Raw genomic sequence first — 23065 nt, 5'->3', positions numbered from 1 at the left:
CTAAGAGCTTTAACTCTTATATTTAGATCTTTGATCCATTTGCAATTATATTATCTTTATTTGTACTAAACTTATTATTTTATTTTGAAAACTGTATTTGGAATAAACTCCTAAATAGCTAGTTAAGAACTTCCTTGTAACAGTGAAAGAGTAAAATATATCAAGCTGTAGGTCTGAAGATTTATGTTCAAATCTTATTCCTGTACCTGTAAATCACATGGCATCTTGGGCCTGTCTTAGATTCCTCAGGTATATACTGTTGATATGCATAATAACATTGGTTTTTTTCTCGGAGTTGTTTGGGTCAAATGAGATAAGGAATGTGAATGTTTTTATAAAATGGTGCCAAAAAAATGTAAAGTACCTGATACTCTATTTCAATAACCAGTCTTTGTAATTTTAAGCGAAATAGTTTTATTTGTTTACTTATGAATATTCATAGGAAACAAAATCCACTTCACTGGAAACTAGCTAACGTAGAAAATTATTCCCGCATGAGACTTAAATTGGTGCCAAATTATAACTTCAAAACCCATGATGAAGCTAGTGCTTTGAGAGATAATCTAGGTGAGTTTCAATGGCTGTTTAATTATTTATTGAAGATAATGAGGGTGTTGGTGGGGATTGGTTATTGTTTTCATTGTTTCAAAATTATTTAATCATGAGAGAAGGGTGACATTTTATAATTGATATTTAAGTGGTTGTGTATGTTGCCTTTGGCCTAAATCTAAAATTATTTCCTATTTCAATTGATTGCAGTTTTTCAAGGAAAAATGTAATTTAAACTCATAAAATTATACTGTAGTTGATGTGAAATGTATCATCTCTATCTCCATTATGGTATAGTAAAACATGGTCCTTTAACCTTAGCCTTTTGCTTACCAAAACTGAGTTTAATGTTAAATATATTCAATATTTAGAATTCTTAGCAGCTCTTTAGGTCTTTCTTCTATGACCTGTTCTTCGTATAGAACTTCAGACATTTAGTATCTAGATGGGCCAATGCCTTTTTTCTAGAAAAAAGTGCTTAAAAATGCATAGCCTTGCAGTATATCAAAACAGATTTTAAAGAGTTTCTAAAATTCTATGAAGCCCTTCCTTTATAGCCATCTGACTGAGCATCTGTGCACCTTATGTTTAGTGACTAAGTTATAGATGAAATGAGTACCAGTTTTTTAATCTTACTTTTTAAAATTGCCTTAATATATTGGCCAGTACAGTAAATGCCATAAAATTGAGAGCTACGATGCCTGCCATTTAGAGTCTTATACTCTGAAATAAATCAGACACAGTAAGTGATTTCCCTTAATGTAAAATAATGGCCTTGTCCATGGTACAAAGAGTGTCTTATACAGGAACGGTCAGTGTGTATAGCTTGTCCTCCCAGTATATGTCCTGAGACTATTATACTTTCTCTACCTCTTAAAATTTTATACTTACCACACAGAAAACATCTTATGGTGAATGACTTCAATTTAGTAATATTTAAGGAAGAGTGTTCTCTATTTTTTCTTCATTTTTGCCAATAAATCCCACTCCAGGAAATTCCCTGTCCCTTTCCCTCCTTCTTCAACCCTCTTACACACGTATACAGGTATAATTTTATGTTTCTTCTTCTTGGTCTCAGTTGTTTTAAGTCCAGGAAAACCAGTGTCCTTTCTCTTTTTCCATCTCTGTTCCTTTCTTTACCTAGTTTTCAAAATTATCCCAAGTATAATGATGATAATAAAATTGTACAGAAGAAAAAAATCATACATTTCAAAGTGAAATTGGGGGAATTCCCTGGCAGTCCAGTGGTTAGGACTCTGCGCTTTTATTGCCGAGGGCCTGGATTCGATCCCTGGTCAGGGACCTAAGATTCCACAAGCCGCACAGCACGGCTGAATGAATGAATGAATGAATGTAATAAGTGAAATTGATAATAGTATAAAACCAGTGACCTCAGTCTTTAAAACTCTTTAAAGTTCCTTGAAGTTTATTTCAGAATTAACTGCAGAATGTTTTACCTACTCCATATATTTGTTTGTAAGTATTTTCGTCAGTATTTTTCTATTTGTATCAGATTATCTAGACTTGTATGTGATCAAAGCAGATTTATAAAAGAGAAATGCAGCTGTACATTAGGTTAATTCATTTTGTATGTCAGAGCAAGGATACCATTTGAGAAATTAAGGGAGGTTTTGTCATCTTTACAGTGTTTTGTTATTTAGCATGAATTGTTTTTATTATACACATGAAATGTCTTTATTCATAGTTAAACATATACGTTTTTTCCAGTCCTACCTGCACATTATGCATATATTTTTATTACTATTCTTATGCCACCAGATAATTGAGAGATGAATGTGCAATAAGAATAGCTACCATTTATTTATTTTATGTGTGATGTGATGTATCTCCATTTCACAGTTGCAAAAACATAGATTCAGAGGGGTCATATGGTTAATAAATGGCAGAATAGAATTTGAACTTAGGTTTACCATTTCACAGCCCATCTTCTTTCCATTACACTAGCTCTGCCTTCTTACATTAATGCATAGTTCATGACATTTGTTGCATATATATGTATCAGAATTATCTATTAAATTCCATACACTCCAGAAAGGAACACTTCAGCTTTTGGTCTTTGTATTATCTTGCAGTTAAAAATAATTTGTCACATTCTTTCTTAATATTTCTGTAGTTCAAATGCACAGTAAAAATAATTCCATTGAATTAATGTAGTGAGAATAATTCTTTAACTTACTTAGTAGTATGCTTTAGAAGTAAATATGATTAAAGAGATTACTTGGCCTGTTTCTGAAACATAAATAATACCATCATTAAAGATAAATACCATCTTTTAAAACATTTATTCCTTGTATTATATGTATAATTATTTTAAAAAATCACAGGCAAGCACCATAGATAACTCTAAATCATGTATAAAAACTTCTCTGTAGTAAGTCGCTTATCTTAGAAAATTTCAAGTACCTTACTTATTATACATAATATTCATATAATTAACAGTCAGAAATTACAGAAGGACTGTGATATGATTTTCCTACTTTGTGTTTAACAAACATTTTGTGTTTAAACAGGTATCCAGCACTTGCAGCCTTCCAGTGATTCACTGCTTTTGGAAGTAGTGAAACAAGTAAAAGTTAGTGATATGGAGGAGGATAAATTAGATCTTCCTGAAGAGGAAATAACAGCCAGAGTAAATATGTATGTATAAGTACTTGAAAGAATTTAAAATTATTTTATTCTGAGAAATGGGATTGTAAAATTGTGGAAAATATTTGCTTGAAATTCTAATACTATACATTCCCAGAATCCAACAATTGATACTATATATCAGCTGTTAGGAGTCTGTTAGTGATAACTGAAACTATTGAAGAAGGCTTCTTAGGACTGGGTTAATTTGGAGCTGGACCTTGAAACTAGAAAATATTTTGAGTTGAATGATAATGAATCAAATTTATGGGATACAGCTGAGGTATTTATCTGGAAAGTACAGGTGAAATATAAACTTTTAAGAAAAAGGAAGAAATTATAAAGATAAAAGCAGAAGTCCATGAAAGATAAAACCAAAAAACAAAAAGAAAGATCAAAGAAAACAAAAGTTGGTTATTAAAAATCAGGTAACCAAACAATAAACCTCCAGCCAGATTGGTTAGGAAATAAAGACAACACAAATTACCAGTATCAGGAATGAGAGAGGAGATAACATTACAAATACTAAAATGATTGAAAAGAAATACATTAAAATAATTAAAAGGAAATGATAGGGACTTCCCTGGTGGTCCAGTGGGTAAGACTCCGCACTCCCAATGCAGGGTGCCTGGATTTGATCCCTGGTCGGGGAACTAGATCCCGCGTGCATACCACAACTATAAGAGTTCGCATGCTGCAACTTAAAGAGTCCACACGCCGCAACTAAGTCCACATTCTGCAACTGAAAGATCCCACATGCTGCAACTAAAGATCCTGCATGCCTCAGTGAAGATTTCGTGTGTGGCAACTAAGACCAAGCGCAGCCTAAACAAATAAATAAATATTAAAAAAAATTCCAGACATCATTAAAAAAAAAAAGGAAATGGCAACTTTATGCCAATAAATTTGACAATTTAAATGAAATGGACAAATTCCTTGAAAGACACAAATTATCAAACCTCTCCCAGGAAAAAATAGCCTTAGATATATTTTAAAATTTTGAATTTGTAGTTTAAAAACTTCCCCTAAACAAATATAAAACATACTCATTTTCTCATCTCTCCTTTGTTACCATACATATTAAACCTGTATATGTTTTAAGCCCAACAGTACAGTTTAATGCATTTACTGTTTTATGCACTTGTCTTTAAATCAGTTAAGAGAAGAAAAAACTATGTAATTATGCTTTCCTTTATATTTCCCTACTTATACACTTCATTTCTTGGTGTACATTCAGATTGCCATCTGGTGCCATTTCCTTTTAAGCCTGAAGGACTTCCTTCAGTATTCCTTGTAAGGAAGGTCTATAAGCCACAAATTCTCTTAGTCTTTTGTTATCTGTGGAGATTTTTATTTTGTCTTCATTTTTGACTACTTTTTTAAAAATTGAGACATATTTTTTGAAAATTGAGATTCACTTAACGTAAAATTGACTATTTTAAAGTGCACAGTTCAGTGTTTTTTTAGTATATTCACAGAGTTGTGCAACATCACCACTATCTAGTCCAAGAACATTTCCATCACCCCAAAAGGAGATCTTATACCTTTCAACAGTCAGTCCCAATTTTCTCTCCTCACATCCTCTAGCAACCACTAATTGGTTTTCTTTCTCTATGGATTTGCCTATTTTGAACATTTCATGTATTTCATTCAATATGTTATTTTTTATGTCTGGCTTTTTTCATTCAGTTTAATGATTCCATCCATTTGTTTTTGTGGTTGAATAATATTCCATTATATGGATATACAGTTTTTGTTTATCCGTTCAGCAGTTGATGGACATTTATGTAGTTCCTATTTTTTTTTTTTTTGGCTATTATGAATAATATTGCCTTGAATATTCATGTACACATTTTTTTTTTCGGTACGCGGGCCTCTCACTGTTGTGGCCTCTCCCGTTGCGGAGCACAGGCTCCGGACGCGCAGGCTTAGCGGCCATGGCTCACGGGCCCAGCCGCTCCGCGGCATGTGGGATCTTCCCGGACCGGGGTACAAACCTGTGTCCCCTGCATTAGCAGGCGGGCTCTCAACCACTGCGCCACCAGGGAAGCCCCATGTACACATTTTTCTATCAACTTATGTTTTCATTTATCTTCAGTATAAAAAAAAAACACTAGGAGTGGATTTGCTGATCATTTGTTAATTCTATGTTTAACCTTTTGAGGAGTTGTGAAACTTCATAATGACTGTACCATTTTACATTCCCTCAGCAATGTATGAAAGTTCTAATTTCTCCAAATCTACCCCAACTTCTGTTATTCTCTGTTTTCTTTTTTAATTTATGGTACCATCCTAGAATGTTAGAGGTGGTATCTTGTGATTTTAATTTGCATTTCCCTAATGACTAATGATGCTGAACATCTTTTTATGTATTTGTTGGCCATTTATATGTCTTTTTTGGAGAAATCTTTATGCAGATCCTTTGCCTATTTTTTAATTGGGTTGTCTTTTAGTTATTGAGTTGTAAGTGTTCTTTACATATTTTAGCAACAAGTCCCTTATTAGATACAGGATTTACAAAAATGTTCTTCCACTAAATTGTTTTTTTTTTTTTTTTGCGGTACGTGGGCCTCTCACTGTTGAGGCCTCTCCCATTGTGGAGCACAGGCTCCGGACGCACAGGCTCAGCAGCCATGGCTCACAGGCCCAGCCGCTCCGCGGCATGTGGGATCTTCCCAGACTGGGGCACGAACCCATGTCCCCTGCATCAGCAGGCGGACTCTCAACCACTGCGCCACCAGGGAAGCCCTGAATTGTTTTTTTTTTTTACTTTCTGTTGGTATCTTTCAATGTACAAAAAATTTTAATTTTGATGAATTTCCTTTCATCTATTTTTTTCTAAGAGTTTTATATTTTATCTCTTATGTTAGGTCTTTGATCCATTTTGAGTTAACTTTTGTATGTGGTGTGATGTAGGGGTCCATATTAATTCTTTTGCATGTGATTCTAGTTGCCCCAGCACCATTGCTTTTTCTTTTGAAGATAGTTTTGCCAGATACAGAATTCTTGATTGACAGTTTTTTCCTTTCACCATTTTGAATATGTCTTTCCACTACCTTCTGGTTTTCACTACCTTTTGTTTCTGATGAGAAATGTGCTATTAACCTTTTCTGTTGTGTCCTGTATTTTGGTGCTTTTAGGTTATTCTTTTTGTCCTTGGCTTTTAGTACCTTGGCTTTAGGACCATGTTTGGATATCTTTGTGTTTATCTTGCTTGGAGTTCATTGAGCTTCTTGGATGTGTAGATTCATTTTTTTCATATTTGAGAAGTTGCCAGCATTATTTTTTCAAATATATTTTGGCCCTTTTTCTCTGTTCTCTCCTTCTGGGTCTCCCTTTGCACATATGTTGTTTTGCTTGATGGTGACCCTTTGAGGTTCTTTCATTCTGCTTGATTCTTCTTTCTTTGTGTTCTTCAGATTGGACAGTTTCTTTTGATCTATCTTCAAGAGCCCTGCTTCTTTCTCCTGCAAGTTCAAATATGCTGTTGAGTCCTTGTGCTTTTCAATTTCAGAATTTCTCATTTGGTTCCTTTTTAAAATATATATATAATTTCTACCTCTGTATCAATAATACTCTATTTGACTAGGCTTTTTTTTGCCGTAATGCACTTTGGTTCTTTAAACATAGTTTCCTTTAGTTCTTTTCATGTATTTTTATGATAGCTACCTTGAAGGCTTTGTCTACTAAGTTGAGCATCTGAGGTCCCCCAGAGACAGTTTCTTTTTACTGCTTTTGATTTTATGGCCCGTATTTTCCTGTTTCTTCCTATGTCTCATAATTTTTGTGAAAACCATACATTTTAGATAAATTATACCAACTTTGGTTTCTAATCTCCTCCCTTGATGCTGGTTGTTGTTGTTGTATTTTTGTTTGTTTAGTAGTGACTTTTCTAGATTAAGTCTGTGGAGTCTGTTTTACCTGCAGTGAATGCCACTGATATCTGTACTTACTGGGTTTTTGTTTTGCTTTATTTTTAAAGCCTTGCTTACTAGGGGTTGCCCCTGGGTCAGCATAGCTTAGTGGTCAGCCAGTGATTAGTTTGTTTTTTGTGTTTAAACCCCTTGATCAGTATGACTGCCACTCTTTGCCAGTGGATCTGTGTGTGGTTTAGAGAATGCATTCAAATTTGATGATTTACACATCTGCCCTGACTTTTACTTGTTATGATTGTAAAGCCTCACATTCAGCCAAGAATGAGTAGCTAAGTCTCAAGTATATAATTTATTCTGGACATCACTTTGTTTAGGTTATAAACAACACATGGCAAATATTTCTCAGAACTTATTTTAATACTATAAATTGACCAGGTTCATGGGACTTCCCTGGTGGTGCAGTGGTTAAGAATCCACCTGCCAATGCAGGGGACACGGGTTCGATCCCTGGTCTGGGAAGATCCCACATGACGTGGAGCAGCTAAGCCCGTGTGCCACAGCTACTGAGCCTGCGCTCTAGAGCTCACGAGCCACAAGTACTGAACCCGCGTGCCACAACTACTGAAGCCCGCGCGCCTAGAGTCTGTGCTCCACAACAAGAGAAACCACCGCAATGGGAAGCCCACACACTGCAACGAAGAGTGGCCTCCACTCACCGCAACTAGAGAAAGCCCATGCACAGCAGTGAAGACCCAATGCAGCCAAAAATAAATGAATAAATAAATAAATAAATTTATTAAAAGAAAAAATTGACCAGGTTCAATAATATCCTTTGTTGGCATAAACAGGTTTTTTGGTTAATATAATTTTAGTAATTTTTAAATATGTCCTTGATTATTTTCAGGGAACTGGATGGGGGTAGTTATCTAGGGAGCTGTCTTTGGTTTTGGTAGATTTTTTTAGTCAGCCTTTTAATGGGACTTTATTTTCTTTCTTCAAGGACTAGTGAATTCAGTGGATGTCAGTCTCATTCATTTTCAAATGAAAAGCCAAAACTCTTTGTTTCATAGAATAGAAATAACCTTCAGACTATTTACTCTCTCAGGTCACTTTTTTCTCTATTTCATCACTGTGAATATTGGAATTTCACTATTTAGGAAAACATTTTCAGTTTTTTATTTTAAGCTTAGCTTTAATGGTTGCAATATTCCCAGTTAGGTTGGTGATACTTGTAGAGCTTCTCATCAAAATCCATTGGAAACAAAATTAGATTTAGTCATTGCTATCCTGGAAATGAGGCAAATGTGAAATATCTAGGACCAGAGAGCAGCTGGCTTGAAGGATATACTTGAATAACATACCATGAGTTATAGGAGTTCTCATTTCTGTACTTGGCAGTTAAAAGTCGACTAGGCCACCAGAAGACTGTCCCTTCCCAGTTATTTCCTCCAAAAAGCATACTTGATAACAGTCCTCCAAATATGAGATGACTTCACTTTAAGTATGGTGTGGCAACAGTGGCTCCTAGTATTATCTCCATTTACACTATCAGGGGATGCTATGATGATGATGCTCTAGCTTTTGTTGCCCTTGAAACATCTCATTCTACAGTTTAAGAATCAATCATAATACTTCTAATAATTATTTATGAAACACCACTAATGATACAGTCCTTTATTCACAGATTCATTTATTCCCTGGGTCAATTCATGTCTGCCAAATATAACTAAAAAACATGACCAGTATTGCTGCATGTTTGAACCATCCTCTAGCAGTAGTATTGAAGATTCACTATATTTCGTTTTAATGGGTCATATACAATTGAAATGTAAAACATATGTTTTTTGAAACTTAGTTATTGGGTAATAAGTATATTTGGACATATTTAAGTAATTTAATATGCAGTGGAATGGTTTTTGTAGAAAATTCAAGTACTCTTTCTTGGATAGTGACTTTACAGACACCATATTCGTATTTGAATATGATGTTCTTTTCCATTTACACAGAATACATTGTTGGATGTTGTTTGTTTGGTTGGTTTTTGTTTTTACAGTAATGAGAAAGAAGAACAGGATCAAAAAGAAAAATTGGTGTTGTTGGAAGACTGTGAACTCATTACAATAATTGCCATAATTCCTGGCAGATTAGAAATCACTACTCAACACATTTACTTCTATGATGGCAGCATTGAAAAAGAGGACGGTGAGGAGTTCTGGGGGAATAATTTCTGTTGTTCAATAGTTAAGTATCCAGTTTATCAATCATTAATGAGAAGAAAGCGATAAGGTGGGACTGTAGAATTGTAGTCTACCATGTAAAAGGAGACATGGAAAGTCAGTATGGAATTAAATTTATTATCAACAATGTACTGAAGGGAATGCTTCCTTTTTATTAATGTTTTTGAAAAGGTTTGGCTAGAGGGGATTGCTATAAACTGAAGTTATAAAATACAATTTTACTTTTATTTATATGTACACTTGTTCCTAGAGGCTTTTCACCTAATCCTTTATCTGAAAATAAAAAGATATTTAAATCTAAGCTGCCAACATAAAGAGAAAAGGAAAACTGTTTCTAAGATATAATATTCAGAGTTATTCTCTATTCCAATGGAAAGGAAGTAGAAAAGCTATAGAATTTTAAAATAGTCTTAAAAGAAACAAATTAAACATCCAATAAATTTAACAAATGGTTTTCATCATACAGAAACTGAATTCCTTTTCCATAGTGCTACTTTTGTCAGGAACTAGGAGATATTTTCTGCATAGCATGAGTAACTTTTTGTGGTACCCCAGTCACAAGATTGTTTCTGTTTTCAGGAGTAGGCTTTGATTTCAAATGGCCTCACTCTCAAGTTCGAGAGATTCACCTACGGCGGTACAACTTAAGGAGGTCAGCCCTTGAGATTTTTCATGTTGACCAATCCAACTACTTTCTCAATTTCAAAAAAGAGGTATGTAAGATGCTAACTTTCTGGAAGCCCCAGACTGTTAGCTTGAAATTATTTTCCAACTAGTGAGCTGCAATGAAACTTCACAACTCTACTCTTTCATCGAGTCAAAATATATATTAGAGAAAAAAAAATACATACCTTTGGGACTAACCAGTGTATGCATTTTTGTTGGAATTTATGTGCAAGTGTTTGGAGGATCTTTGTTTTCAGTTTTTATATATAGGTAGATAAAGAAGTCAATAGAATATTGAGTGTCAGCTAATAGGTGTCTCACAGTATCCAGTTGTGAAATAATATGCAATATATATGATATAACTGGATTTATGAAATTAGGTTGGGTTCAGTTCAACAATAGTGGAGCCTGTGTAATCAGGAAGAATAATGGAACATGTTTTTCTAGGAATAGAGTAAATTCTTACATAGTGTAAGTGGTTAAGAGATTGCCACTGAAGCCAGGTTACGTGGATTGAAGATCATTCCACCACTAGCTCTGTAACCTTTGACCTGTTACTTGCCCCCAGCCTTCCTTCCCTCTGTCATATACTTGAGGTCAGACTTGTATCAGAGTCTGATAGCTCTCTCCACCTTGCCTAGCTTTCTCTCCATTTTCTCTCACTGTCATCTCTCCTAATAAAATCCTGCATGTTCAATTCTGTCTTAGCATTTGCTTCTCAGATGACCTGGATTAGCATAGTCAATAACTAAGTTTCTGTTCATTTGTGAGTTCCAGGTTTATTTGTAGATGATTTGATTCAGACATTTAAAGAGCATTTTTCTATTTTTACAAAAAGATAATTTTTTACTATTAAAAATAAATTTTCCCCCATAGGAAAATACAATGTATGTGTTTTTTAGAAAGCTATTTTATGTAAGTAAACCAAGCACACTCCTATTGAATACTATGCTTTTGTAAATAGTTTTTTGTTTGTTTGTTTGTTTTTAGGCCTAGTGGTATGTCTTTATTTTGTTCCATTTATTTAATTCATTCTTTTGGTGGATTCGGGGCATAGTAAGTTCGATTCTTATTGATAGATATAAGATGCTAGAAGGGTATCCAGGGAGAAATGACAAATATCTCCAGTTGGAAATATAAGTGTAAGGTAGACGTTAGGGTGGTAAATATAGATCTGGAATCAGCATATGGGTAACAGATGAAATTATGACAGAAAATAATATCACCTCATGAGCAGAACAGAACAAGAAAAGGAGTAGATGATAGTGGACCCCATCGTCAGTTTAAGGAGCAGGTAAAGGAAAAGGAGTTGGTGAGAGACTGAGAAGGATGATCAGAGAGTGATGTAACCTGGAGAGTAGTGTCCTGGATGATACGTACGGGAGAGTTTTAGGGGTTGATCTGTAAGGTCTAATGACATGTATCAATAGAATGAAGCCCAAAACAGATCATCGAATTGGAAAATGAGGTCAACTGCACTGACACAGTTCATCCAGATTGCTATGACAAAATTACCATAGACTGGATGGCTTAAACAACAAATACTTATTTCTCTTAGTTCTGGACTGAAAGCTGGAAGTTCAAGAGCAGGATTCCAGTGCAGTCAGGTTCTTGGTGAACACCTTCTTCCTGGTTAACAGATGCTGTATCCTTACATGGTGGGCAGAGAGGGAGAAGGAGAGAGAGGATGAGAGAGAAAGAGCTAGCTCTCTGGTCTCTTATTTTTTTTTTTTTTAATTTTTTAATTTTATTTTATTTACTTTTTTGTACAGCACATCCTTATTAGTCATCAATTTTATACACATTAGTGTATACATGTCAATCCCAATCGCCCAATTCATCACACCACCATCCCCACCCCACCCCCGCGGCTTTCCCCCCTTGGTGTCCATACGTTTGTTCTCTATCTGTGTCTCAAGTTCTGCCCTGCAAACCGGTTCATCTGTACCATTTTTCTAGGTTCCACATATATGAATTAATATATGATATTTGTTTTTCTGACTTACTTCACTCTGTATGGCAGTCTCTAGATCCATCCACATCTCTACAAATGACACACTTTCGTTCCTTTTTATGGCTGAGTAATATTCCATTGTATATATGTACCACATCTTCTTTATTCATTCATCTGTCGATGGACATTTAGGTTGCTTCCATGACCTGGCTATTGTAAATAGTGCTACAATGAACATTGGGGTGCATGGGTCTTTTTGAATTATGGTTTTCTCTGGGTATATGCCCAGTATATTGTTGGGTCATATGGTAATTCTATTTTTAGTGTTTTAAGGAACTTCCATACTGTTCTCCATAGTGGCTGTATCAATTTACATTCCCACCAACAGTGCAAGAGGGTTCCCGTTTCTCCACACCCTCTCCAGCATTTGTTGTTTGTAGATTTTCTGATGATGCCCATCCTAATGGGTTTGAGGTAATACCTCATTGTAGTTTTGATTTGCATTTCTCTAATAATTAGTGATGTTGAGCAGCTTTTCATGTGCCTCTTGGCCATCTGTATGTCTTCTTTGGAGAAATGTCTATTTAGGTCTTCTGCCCATTTTTGGATTGCGTTGTTTGTTTTTATCATATTGAGCTGCATGAGCTGTTTATATATTTTGGAGATTAATCCTTTGTCCGTTCATTCATTTGCAAATATTTTCTCCCATTCTGAGGGCTGTCTTTTCGTCTTGTTTATGGTTTCCTTTGCTGTGCAAAAGCATTTAAGTTTCATTAGGTCCCATTTGTTTATTTTTGTTTTTATTTCCATTACTCTAGAAGGTAGATCAAAAAAGATCTTGCTGTGATTTATGTCAAAGAGTGTTCTTCCTATGTTTTCCTCGAAGAGTTTTATAGTGTCCGGTCTTACATTTAGGTCTTGAATCCATTTTGAATTTATTTTTGTGTATGGTGTTAGGGAGTGTTCTAATTTCATTCTTTTACATGTATCTGTCCAGTTTTCCCAGCACCACTTATTGAAGAGACTGTCTTTTCTCCATTGTATATCCTTGCCTCCTTTGTCATAGATTAGTTGATCATAGGTACGTGGGTTTATCTCTGGGCTTTCTATCGTGTTCCGTTGATCTATGTTTCTGTTCTTGTGCCAGTACCATATTTTCTTGATTACTGTAATTTTGTAGTATAGTCTGAAGTCAGGGAGTCTGATTCCTCCAGCTCCGTTTTTTTCCCTCAAGACGGCTTTGGCTATTCAGGGTCTTTTGTGTCTCCATACAAATTTTAAGATTTTTTGTTCTAGTTCCATCAAAAATGCCATTGGTAATTTGATAGGGATTGCATTGAATCTGTAGATTGCTTTGGGTAGTAGAGTCATTTTCACAATATTGATTCTTCCAATCCAAGAACATGGTATATCTCTCCATCTGTTGGTATCATCTTTAATTTTTTTCATCAGTGTCTTATAGTTTTCTGCATCTAGGTCTTTTGTCGCTTTAGGTAGGTTTATTCCTAGATATTTTATTCTTTTTGTTGCAATGGCAAATGAGAGTGTTTCCTTAATTTCTCTTTCAGATTTTTCATCATTAGTGTATAGGAATGCAAGAGATTTCTGTGCATTAATTTTGTATCCTGCAACTTTACCAGATTCATTGGTTAGCTCTAGTAGTTTTCTGGTGGCATCTTAGGATTCTCTATGTATAGTATCATGTCACCTGCAAACAGTGACATTTTACTTCTTCTTATCTAATTTGGATTCCTTTTATTTCTTTTTCTTCTCTGATTGCCGTGGCTAGGACTTCCAAAACTATGTTGAATAATAGTGGTGATAGGGGACATCCTTGTCTTGTTCCTGATCTTAGAGGAAATGCTTTCCGTTTTTCACCATTGAGAATGATGTTTTCTGTGGGTTTGTAGTATATGGCCTTTATTCTGTTGCGGTAGGTTCCCTCTATGCCCATTTCTGGAGAGTTTTTATCATAAATGGGTGTTGAATTTTGTCAAAAGCTTTTTCTGCATCTGTTGAGATGATCATATGGTTTTTATTCCTCAATTTGTTAATATGGTTTATCACATTGATTGATTTACGTATACTGAAGAATCCTTGCATCCTTGGATAAATCCCACTTGATCATGGTGTCTGATCCTTTTAATATGTTGTATTTTCTTGATGATTTTTGCATGTATATTCATTAGTGATATTGGTCTGTAATTTTCTTTTTTTGTGGTGTCTTTGTCTGGTTTTGGTATCAGGGTGATGATGGCCTCATAGAATGGGTTTGGGAGGGTTCCTTCCTCCACAATTTTCTGGATGAGTTTGAGAAGGATAGGTGTTAACTCTTCTCTAAATGTTTGATAGAATTCACCTGTGAAGCCATCTGGTCCTGGACTTTTGTTTTTGGGAGATTTTTAATCACAGTTTCAATTTCATTACTTGCGATTGGTCTGTTCATATTTTCTATTTCTTCCTGGTTCAGTCTTGGAAGGTTATACCTTTCTAAGAATTTGTCCATTTCTTCCAGGTTGTCCATTTTATTGGCATAGAGTTGCTTATAGTAGTCTCTTAGGATGCTTTGTATTTCTGTGGTGTCTGTTGTAACTTCTCCTATTTCATTTCTAATTTTATTGATTTGAGTCCTCTGCCTCTTTTTCTTGATGAGTCTGCCTAATGGTTTATCAATTTTGTTTATCTTCTCAAAGAACCAGCTTTTAGTTTTATTGATCTTTGCTATTGTTTTCTTTGTTTCTATTTCATTTATTTCTGTTCTGATCTTTATGACTTCTTTCCTTCTGCTAACTTTGGTTTTTGTTTGTTCTTCTTTCTCTATTTCCTTCAGGTTAAGGTTAGATTGTTTATTTGAGATTTTTCTTGTTTCTTGAGGTAGGCTTATATAGCTATAAACTTCCCTCTTAGAACTGCTTTTGCTGCATCCCATAGGTTTTGCATCGTCATGTTTTCATTGCCATTTGTCTCTAGGTATTGTATGATTTCCTCTTTGATTTCTTCAGTGATCTCTTCGTTATTTAGTAACGTATTGTTTAGCCTCCATGTGTTTGTGTTTTTTACGTTTTTTTCCCTGTGATTCTTTTCTCATCTCATAGTGTTGTGGTCCAAAAAATTGCTTGATATGATTTCAGTTTTCTTAAATTTACTGTGGCTTGATTTGTGACCCAAGATGTGATCTGTCCTGGAGAATGTTCCGTGTGCACTTGAGAAGAAAGTGTAATCTGCTGTTTCTGGATGGAATGTCCTATAAATATCAATTAAATCTGTCTGGTCTATTGTGTTATTTAAAGCTTGTGTTTCCTTATTTATTTTCATTTTGGATGATCTGTGCATTGGTATAGTGATGTGTTAAAGTCCCCAACTATTATTGTGTTACTGTCGATTTCGTCTTTTATAGCTGTTAGCAGTTGCCTTATGTATTGAGGTGCTCCTGTGTTGGGTGCATATATATTTATAATTGCTATATCTTCTTCTTGGATTGATCCCTTGATCATTATGTAGTGTCCTTCCTTGTCTCTTGTAACATTCTTTAAGTCTATTTTATCTGGTATGAGTATTGCTACTCCAGCTTTCTTTTGATTTTCATTTGCATGGAATATCTTTTTCCATCCCCTCACTTTCAGTCTGTATGTGTCCCTAAGTCTGAAGTGGGTCTCTTGTAGACAGCATATAGATGGGTCTTGTTTTTGTATCCATTCAGCCAGTCTGTGTCTTTTCGTTGGACCATTTAATCCATTCACGTTTAAGGTAATTATCCCTATGTATGTTCCTATGACCATTTTCTTAATTGTTCTGGGTTTGTTTTTGTATGTCCTTTTCTTCTCTTGTGTTTCCCACTTAGAGAAGTTTCTTTAGCATTTGTTGTAGAGCTAGTTTGGTGGTGCTGAATTCTCTTAGCTTTTGCTTGTCTGTAAAGGTTTTAATTTCTCTGTCAAATCTGAATGAGATCCTTGCCGGGTAGAGTAATCTTGGTTGTAGGTTCTTTCCGTTCATCACTTTAAGTATATCATGCCACTCTCTTCTGGCTTGTAGAGTTTGTGCTGAGAAATCAGCTGTTAACCTTATGGGAGTTTCCCTGTATGTTGTCATTTTTCCCTTGCTGCTTTCAGTAATTTTTCTTTGTCTTTAATTTTTGCTAGTTTGATTACTGTGTGTCTCGGCGTGTTTCTCCTTGGGTTTATCCTGCATGGGACTCTCTGTGCTTCCTGGACTTGGGTGGCTATTTCCTTTCCCATGTTAGGGAAGTTTTTGACTATAATGTCTTTAAATATTTTCTCTGGTCCTTTCTCTCTCTCTTTTCCTTCTGGGACCCCTATAATGAGAATGTTGTTGTGTTTAATTTTGTCCCAGAGGTGTCTTAGGCTGTCTTCATTTCTTTTCATTGTTTTTTCTTTTTTCTGTTCCGCAGCAGTGAATTCCACCATTCTGTCTTCCAGATCACTTATCCGTTCTTTTGCCTCGGTTATTCTGCTATTAATTCCTTCTAGTGTAGTTTTCATTTCAGTTATTATATTGTTCATCTCTGTCTGTTTGTTCTTGAATTCTTCTAGGTCTTTGTTAAACATTTCTTGCATCTTCTCTATCTTTGCCTCCATTCTTTTTCCAAGGTCCTGGATCATCTTCACTATCATTGTTCTGAATTCTTTTTCTGGAAGGTTGCCTATCTCCACTTCATTTAGTTGTTTTTCTGGGATTTTATCTTGTTCCTTCATCTGGTACATAGCCCTCTGCCTTTTCATCTTGTCTGTCTTTCTGTGAATGTGGCTTTTGTTCCACAGGCTGCAGGATTGTAGTTCTTCTTCTGCTGTCTGCCCTCTGGTGGATGAGGCTATCTCAGAGGCTTGTGCAAGTTCCCTGATGGGAGGGACTGGTGACGGGTAGAGCTGACTGTTGCTCTGGTGGGCAGAGCTCAGGAAAACTTTAATCTGCTTGACTGCTGATGGGTGGGGCTGCGTTCTCCCCCCTGTTGGTTGTTTGGCCTGAGGCAACCCAACACTCGAGCCTACTGGGCTCTTTGCTGGGGCTAATGGCGGACTCTGGGAGGGCTCACGCCAAGGAATACTTCCCAGAACTTCTGCTGCCAGTGTCCTTGTCCTCATGGTGAGCCACAGCTACCCCCTGCCTCTGCAGGAGACCGTCCAACACTAGCAGGTAGGTCTGGTTAAGTCTCCCCTGAGGTCACTGCTCCTTCCCCTGGGTACCGATGCGCACACTACTTTGTGTGTGCCCTCCAAGAGTGGAGTCTCTTTCTCCCAGTCCTGTCGAAGTCCTGCCATCAAATCCCACTATCCTTCAAAGTCTGATTCTCTCAGAATTCCTCCTCCCGTTGCCGGACCCCCAAGTTAGGAACCTGACGTGGGGCTCAGAACCTTCACTCCAATGGGTGGCCTTCTGTGGTATAAGTGTTCTCCAGTCTGTGAGGCACGCACCCAGCAGTTATGGGATTTGATTTTACTGTGATTGCACCCCTCCTACTGTCTCATTGTGACTTCTCCTTTGTCTTTGGATGTGGGGTATATTTTTTGATGAGTTCCAGTGTCTTCCTGTCGATGACTGTCCAGCAGCTAGTTGTGATTCTGGTGTTTTCACAAGAGGGAGTGAGAGCATGTCCTTCTCCTCTGCCATCTTGGTTCCTAATCTGTAAATAGTTTTAAAAGCACATTTGTATGTGGTATCTAAACTTCATAACAACATTCAGATTAGATATGGCAAATTCCATTCCTTTTTTTATAGATGAGGAAACTGAAGTTCAAAGATTAATTTTATTTCTTTACATTTGCATAAACCTGAGTAATTCACAAAACTGTAAGGGTAGAGATTATTATATTTAATATACAAATGAGACTCAGTAAATTAATTGATTTGCCAAGATGATTAGTAAATGACAGAACTAAATTTGAACTAGAAGGGAAGTAGTTTTTTGATTCAATGTCTGAAGATTATTCCATTATATACTATAAAGTTCTAAAAGAAATACATGTCATAATTTCGTTAAGCCTTGTAAAATAGAGAAGTTAAAACCACAATCCTCTATTTATATGAAATGTTCAGAATTGGCAAATCCATAGTGATGGAAAGTAGTTTAATTGTTGTCAGGGGATGGGAGGGAGTGGAAATTGGGGAGTGATGGCTAGTGAGTATGTAGTTTCTTTTGAGGATGATGGAAATGTTCCAGAGTTAGATAATGTGAATGGTTGCACAACTCTGTGAATATTAAAAAAAGCCCACTGAATTGTATATTTTAAAGGGTGAATTTTATGGTACATGAATTATATCTCAATAAATCTGTTAATAAAGCCATAATCCTCGTTTGTCTTGATCAATTTTTAAGCCATAAAGTGCTTTTTTTTTAATAGGTTAGGAACAAAGTATATAGCAGACTGTTGTCACTTCATTCTCCAAATAGTTATGGAACCAGATCACCACAGGAGTTATTCAAAGCATCAGGACTGACACAGGTAGGAAATTTTAAGTCACTGATTTGCTGTTCATTTTGTATCTCAGACTTTTGCTTAGAAGTAAAACTTCCTTCTTTCAATTATTTTATTTTGATTCTGCAACTGCTCTTCTTCCATTCAGATTGATCTTATGAATTATCTTTGAATCATTCTGTTTCCCTCACACATACAGTGCCCTGTTTCCAGTTTGCATGTCATTCAGTTCATGGGCATATCTTATAAATTCTTTTTCTTTTTCTTTTCTTTTTTTTTTTTTTTTTTTTTTTTTTGCGGTACGCGGGCTTCTCACTGTTGTGGCCTCTCCTGTTGCGGAGCACAGGCTCCGGACACGCAGGCTCAGCGGCCGGCCATGGCTCACGGGCCCAGCTACTCCGCGGCATGTGGGATCTTCCCAGACCGGGGCACGAACCCGTGTCCCCTGCATTGGCAGGTGGACTCTCAACCACTGTGCCACCAGGGAAGCCCTAAATTCTTCTTTTTTAATAGTGTTCTTTTTAAAAAGTAGTACACAGGATTTTTTTTCTTAATAATAAAAATAATCTCTTCACAAGAAAAAAAATGGGAAAATACAAAAGACACCATGGAAAAAAGGCAAAAAAAAAAAAAATTCTCCAATCCTTCTATCTGCCAAAGCTAATGCTTTCGTGTATTTTATCCTCACATATATCCCAATATCTCTTGAATTTACACTGTCCAAAGCCAAAGAAAGGCCCTTGTTTTTTGCTCTCTAGGGTTTTAGTAGTCTTCCAATTAGGTTCTCTTGTCTCCTGGCTCTCTCCTTCCTCCTACATATGTGTTAATCTTTAAATGTTGCTCTTGTTCAAAAGCCATCAGCAATTGTTTCCTGTTGTTTATGGAATAAGCTTTATTTAATAGAGTATATTTCCTGCTTTCTGTGGAATAAACTTTATTCATTAAAGTACTGTTTACTCAGTTTGGCACTCAAGTACAGTTAAAATTGGGCTTTCTATAAAATCTGTATACATAGATTAATTTCTCACTATTTCCCATAAGTATGTCCTTTGCTTAAGGCACACAGTAAACTTAAAGGGGTGTATTAATCTGTCAGCAAAATGCTTGAGCATGCCTACACTGTGTAGAGTAATTAGTAGTCTAAGTACAGTAAGGTGATTAAAAAAAATAATGTTTATGTCTTCCTTTAGAAAATTTTTATATCTGTTATAGCAAAATCCCATTTACCTTTGCTCTATAAAAGTAGTTTTCTGAATATAGTTAATATAATGTTTATTTAAAATTTGTAGATCATTTAGTACATTGAGATACTGATTTTTTAATATTTACACTTATGAAAATTTCAACTTATGACAAAAATTTCAAATTTGGGCAGTCCTAGAATTAAAAAGTTTTAAGATATTCAAACAAAATATTTTTTAACTGAAGAAAAGACTTAATTCTTATAGAAGACTTTTTAGATTGTAGTGTAGGAGTTTTCTTTTCCTTTTCTAGAGACCAACTTTTAAGAGGAAGTGAATTTAGGAAAAGCATATTGATTTTACCTCCCTGTTAAATATTTTTTAAAGCTTCATTCCTTTATCAAAAAGATGATAGAGATAATGGGAACATATGATTATTTTAGTACTGTCAGTAATAGTTACTGATTTCTAAGAGTTACAGATTAATTTTGATTTTTTCTTTTATTGTGCTGTCTAGAAATGGGTAAACAGAGAGATATCAAATTTTGACTACCTCATTCAATTAAATACAATGGCAGGACGAACCTATAATGACCTTGCGCAGTATCCTGTGGTGAGTTTTATATAAATCTTGTAAATATGGAATTACCTTTCAGTTTTCTAATACACAAAATATATGTGGATGATTTCTAATTTTTATTTTTAAAAAGACATAAAAACTGATTTTGCCTTTCTTTATATTTCTACCGTGCTATTTTCAAGAAGTATGTAAATATGAAGAGTATTTTAAAAATAAAAACACTTTTTCTTTCACTTCATTGAAAATATTCCAGTGGAATTACAGAAAATAATGCTTCTGGTTATTGAACTAAAGATGAATAAACATTTGCAACAGGGAAGAAATAAAGACTATCCCTTTTTGTCTTAGATAAACATTTATATTAGATATGGAGATGGTAGCCTCTCTAGGAAGGAATGTCTAAATTGTAAATTGTGGCTCTTTTAGTTCCCCTGGATTTTACAAGATTATACTTCAGACGAGTTGGATCTTAATAACCCATCTGTATTTCGAGATCTATCCAAACCAATTGGGGTAGTTAATGATAAAAATGCCAAAGCCATGCGAGAAAAGTAAGTGCTTTTCATCCCTTTTGAAAGATGCCCATAGCTTGTTTGAATTTGTATTGATTTCTGCTATGGCCAACCAAGTGTTACTTTTTTTAAATGCACAGCTACTTTTGATAATCAGAGTCTGGTAATTCCTTCACTAAGTTTTCTTGAAAATATATCAGTTGTCCTTCAAATATCTTAACTATAGTCTGTGTATTTCCCTTCATTACCAAAGTAAAATTTATATTGTTTAGAATTTCTTTCACCTTGTAATAAGTATGTGCTAAATGGTAATAGGTTCTTGAAATTTTTCTCCCCAGGTATTTTAGACTTAATAACCTACAAATCTAACATTCCATCTAATATAATATTTTGGTGGATATAAAATTAATAATACTAACCTGTTGTTCACCAATAATGTGAATAAAGAACAGTGAAATGTGTGAAAATTTAGAAAGTGATATTTGAATAAGGAAAGGAAATATTTATAGTTCTATATATTTTTGAGCCACCCTTTAAATGTCTCGTACTTTTTTTTTATCCAAAGCCAGCTGCTGACAGTAAAAAATAATCTAATTTTAATTTTCCTTTTTCTCCGTGTGAGCTTGTGGATGACTTGTCAGTTATGACTTCTAGTAATAAAGACAAAGAGCAATTCTGCAAACAAACTTAGTTGTAGATTTATTTGAGGGTTGATGGTACATTATTTTTCCCCCCCTTTTTGTTTGCAGATCTTCCCCAGGACTTTTTGCAGTGTTTAATATTTGTTGTACTAAATGGAATTTTGCTGTGTATATATTACTCTACTGCCATTAGTCACACTGTTAACATTGTTCCACAGGAAATACTGATCATATAAATTAACTTATTTTATAGATAATCAAAGATACAATTTAATTTAAATTTCAATAGTTTATTTTTTTGCATAGGTACAAATGACTTTGACCCGAAAACTTTCTTTATTCTCCTGAATATTCATGATTTCTATGTAAAAGGAAATTTACCTTAGCTTGATGAACTGATTAGTATTTTGGCTTAAAAATTTCAATGTTTATTGCTTCCAAAAAACTGTTCATTCTTATTTAGATACTATATCCATGAACTCAGATGTCACCATTCAAAACAATTAACAGGATCAGTGATAGTTCTTGCAGAATTATTATATATATCCTTTGCTGATAATCTGATTTAGACCTTCTATTCCACCATCTCCTTTTTTTTTTTTTCCTTTTTAAAAAAAATTTTATTAGAGTATAGTTGATTTACAATGTTGTATTAGTTTCAGGTATACAGCAAAGTGATTCAGTTATACATATACATATATTCATTATTTTTCAGATTCTTTACTCATATAGGTTATCACAGAATATTGAGTAGAGTTCCCCGTGCTGTACACATCTCCTTCTTTTACCTTTAGATCGTTAGACATTCATTTTTACAATTCTTGACTGACCTTCTATATTTTTTTCCATTATCTTGGCCACAAAAGGATGTCTAATTATCACATGCTTACAATAAGCAGAAAAATAGAAACAACCTAAATATCTATAAGTAAATAGTTAAATTGTTGTATATTCGTAGATCTAATTTTTATAAATACCGTGTACCTGTTAAAAATAGACTATTCAGGGCTTCCCTGGTGGCGCAGTGGTTGGGAGTCCACCTGCCGATGCAGGGGACGCGGGTTCATGCCCCGGTCCGGAAGGATCCCACATGCGGCGGAGCGGCTGGGGCCGTGAGCCATGGCCTCTGGGCCTGCGCGTCTGGAGCCTGTGCTCCGCAACGGGAGGGGCCACAACAGTGAGAGGCCCGCGAACCGCAAAAAAAAAAAAAAAAAAAAAAAAAAAGACTATTCAGTCGTTTCGTAAGATTTTTAAAACTTTTTATTGTCGTGTGGTTGATTTACAATGTTGTGTTAGTTGCTGCTGTACAGCAAAGTGAATCAGTTATACATATTTTGTAAGATATTAACAGAAAATTGTTAGATGAAAAAATAAGTTGTGAACAATATATAATGTATAGTGGTTTTACATTAAAATATATTTTTATATTAAAATATATATTAATTCATAATTCAGGATTGACACATATTCATCAAAATGTTAATGTTAATTATCTCTGGGAAGTGCAATTGTAACTGATTTTAAATTTCTTCATTTTTGGTAGTTTCTCTCTGGTTTCTAATTTATCTATAGTGAATATTATTGCATAATACAAGTGTTCAAAAATCCAATATTAGTGCTATTTTATTGCTCAGAAAAAAGTAATAAATTTTTTTTCATTTATTAACATGACATGATGATACAAATACATAGTTTCTTTTTTTTTTTTTTTTTTTGCGGTACGCGGGCCTCTCACTATTGTGGCCTCTCCTGTTGCGGAGCACAGGCTCCAGACGCGCAGGCTCAGCGACCAT

The 23065-nt window shown here is 35.1% G+C and overlaps 1 protein-coding gene across 5 annotated transcripts in view; it reads left to right on the top strand.

Annotated features, from left to right (window-relative positions):
- The window catches only part of NBEAL1 (neurobeachin like 1), a 177663-nt gene that overhangs the window by 115855 nt on the left and 38743 nt on the right, over positions 1-23065 (top strand). For all 5 annotated transcript variants that reach the window (XM_060016264.1, XM_060016263.1, XM_060016265.1 and 2 more), the window contains 7 exons: positions 443-567; positions 3081-3207; positions 9124-9272; positions 9887-10020; positions 18284-18385; positions 20057-20152; positions 20546-20670. In XM_060016264.1, coding sequence (XP_059872247.1) covers positions 443-567; positions 3081-3207; positions 9124-9272; positions 9887-10020; positions 18284-18385; positions 20057-20152; positions 20546-20670 — 858 coding nt within the window. The remainder of the gene's footprint in view (positions 1-442; positions 568-3080; positions 3208-9123; positions 9273-9886; positions 10021-18283; positions 18386-20056; positions 20153-20545; positions 20671-23065) is intronic.

The sequence above is a fragment of the Delphinus delphis genome, chromosome 7 (assembly GCF_949987515.2).
Source record: "Delphinus delphis chromosome 7, mDelDel1.2, whole genome shotgun sequence".
NCBI classification, from domain to species: domain Eukaryota; kingdom Metazoa; phylum Chordata; class Mammalia; order Artiodactyla; family Delphinidae; genus Delphinus; species Delphinus delphis.
Note: the sequence above shows the minus strand (reverse complement) of the source record. Positions and strands in the feature narration are given on the sequence as shown.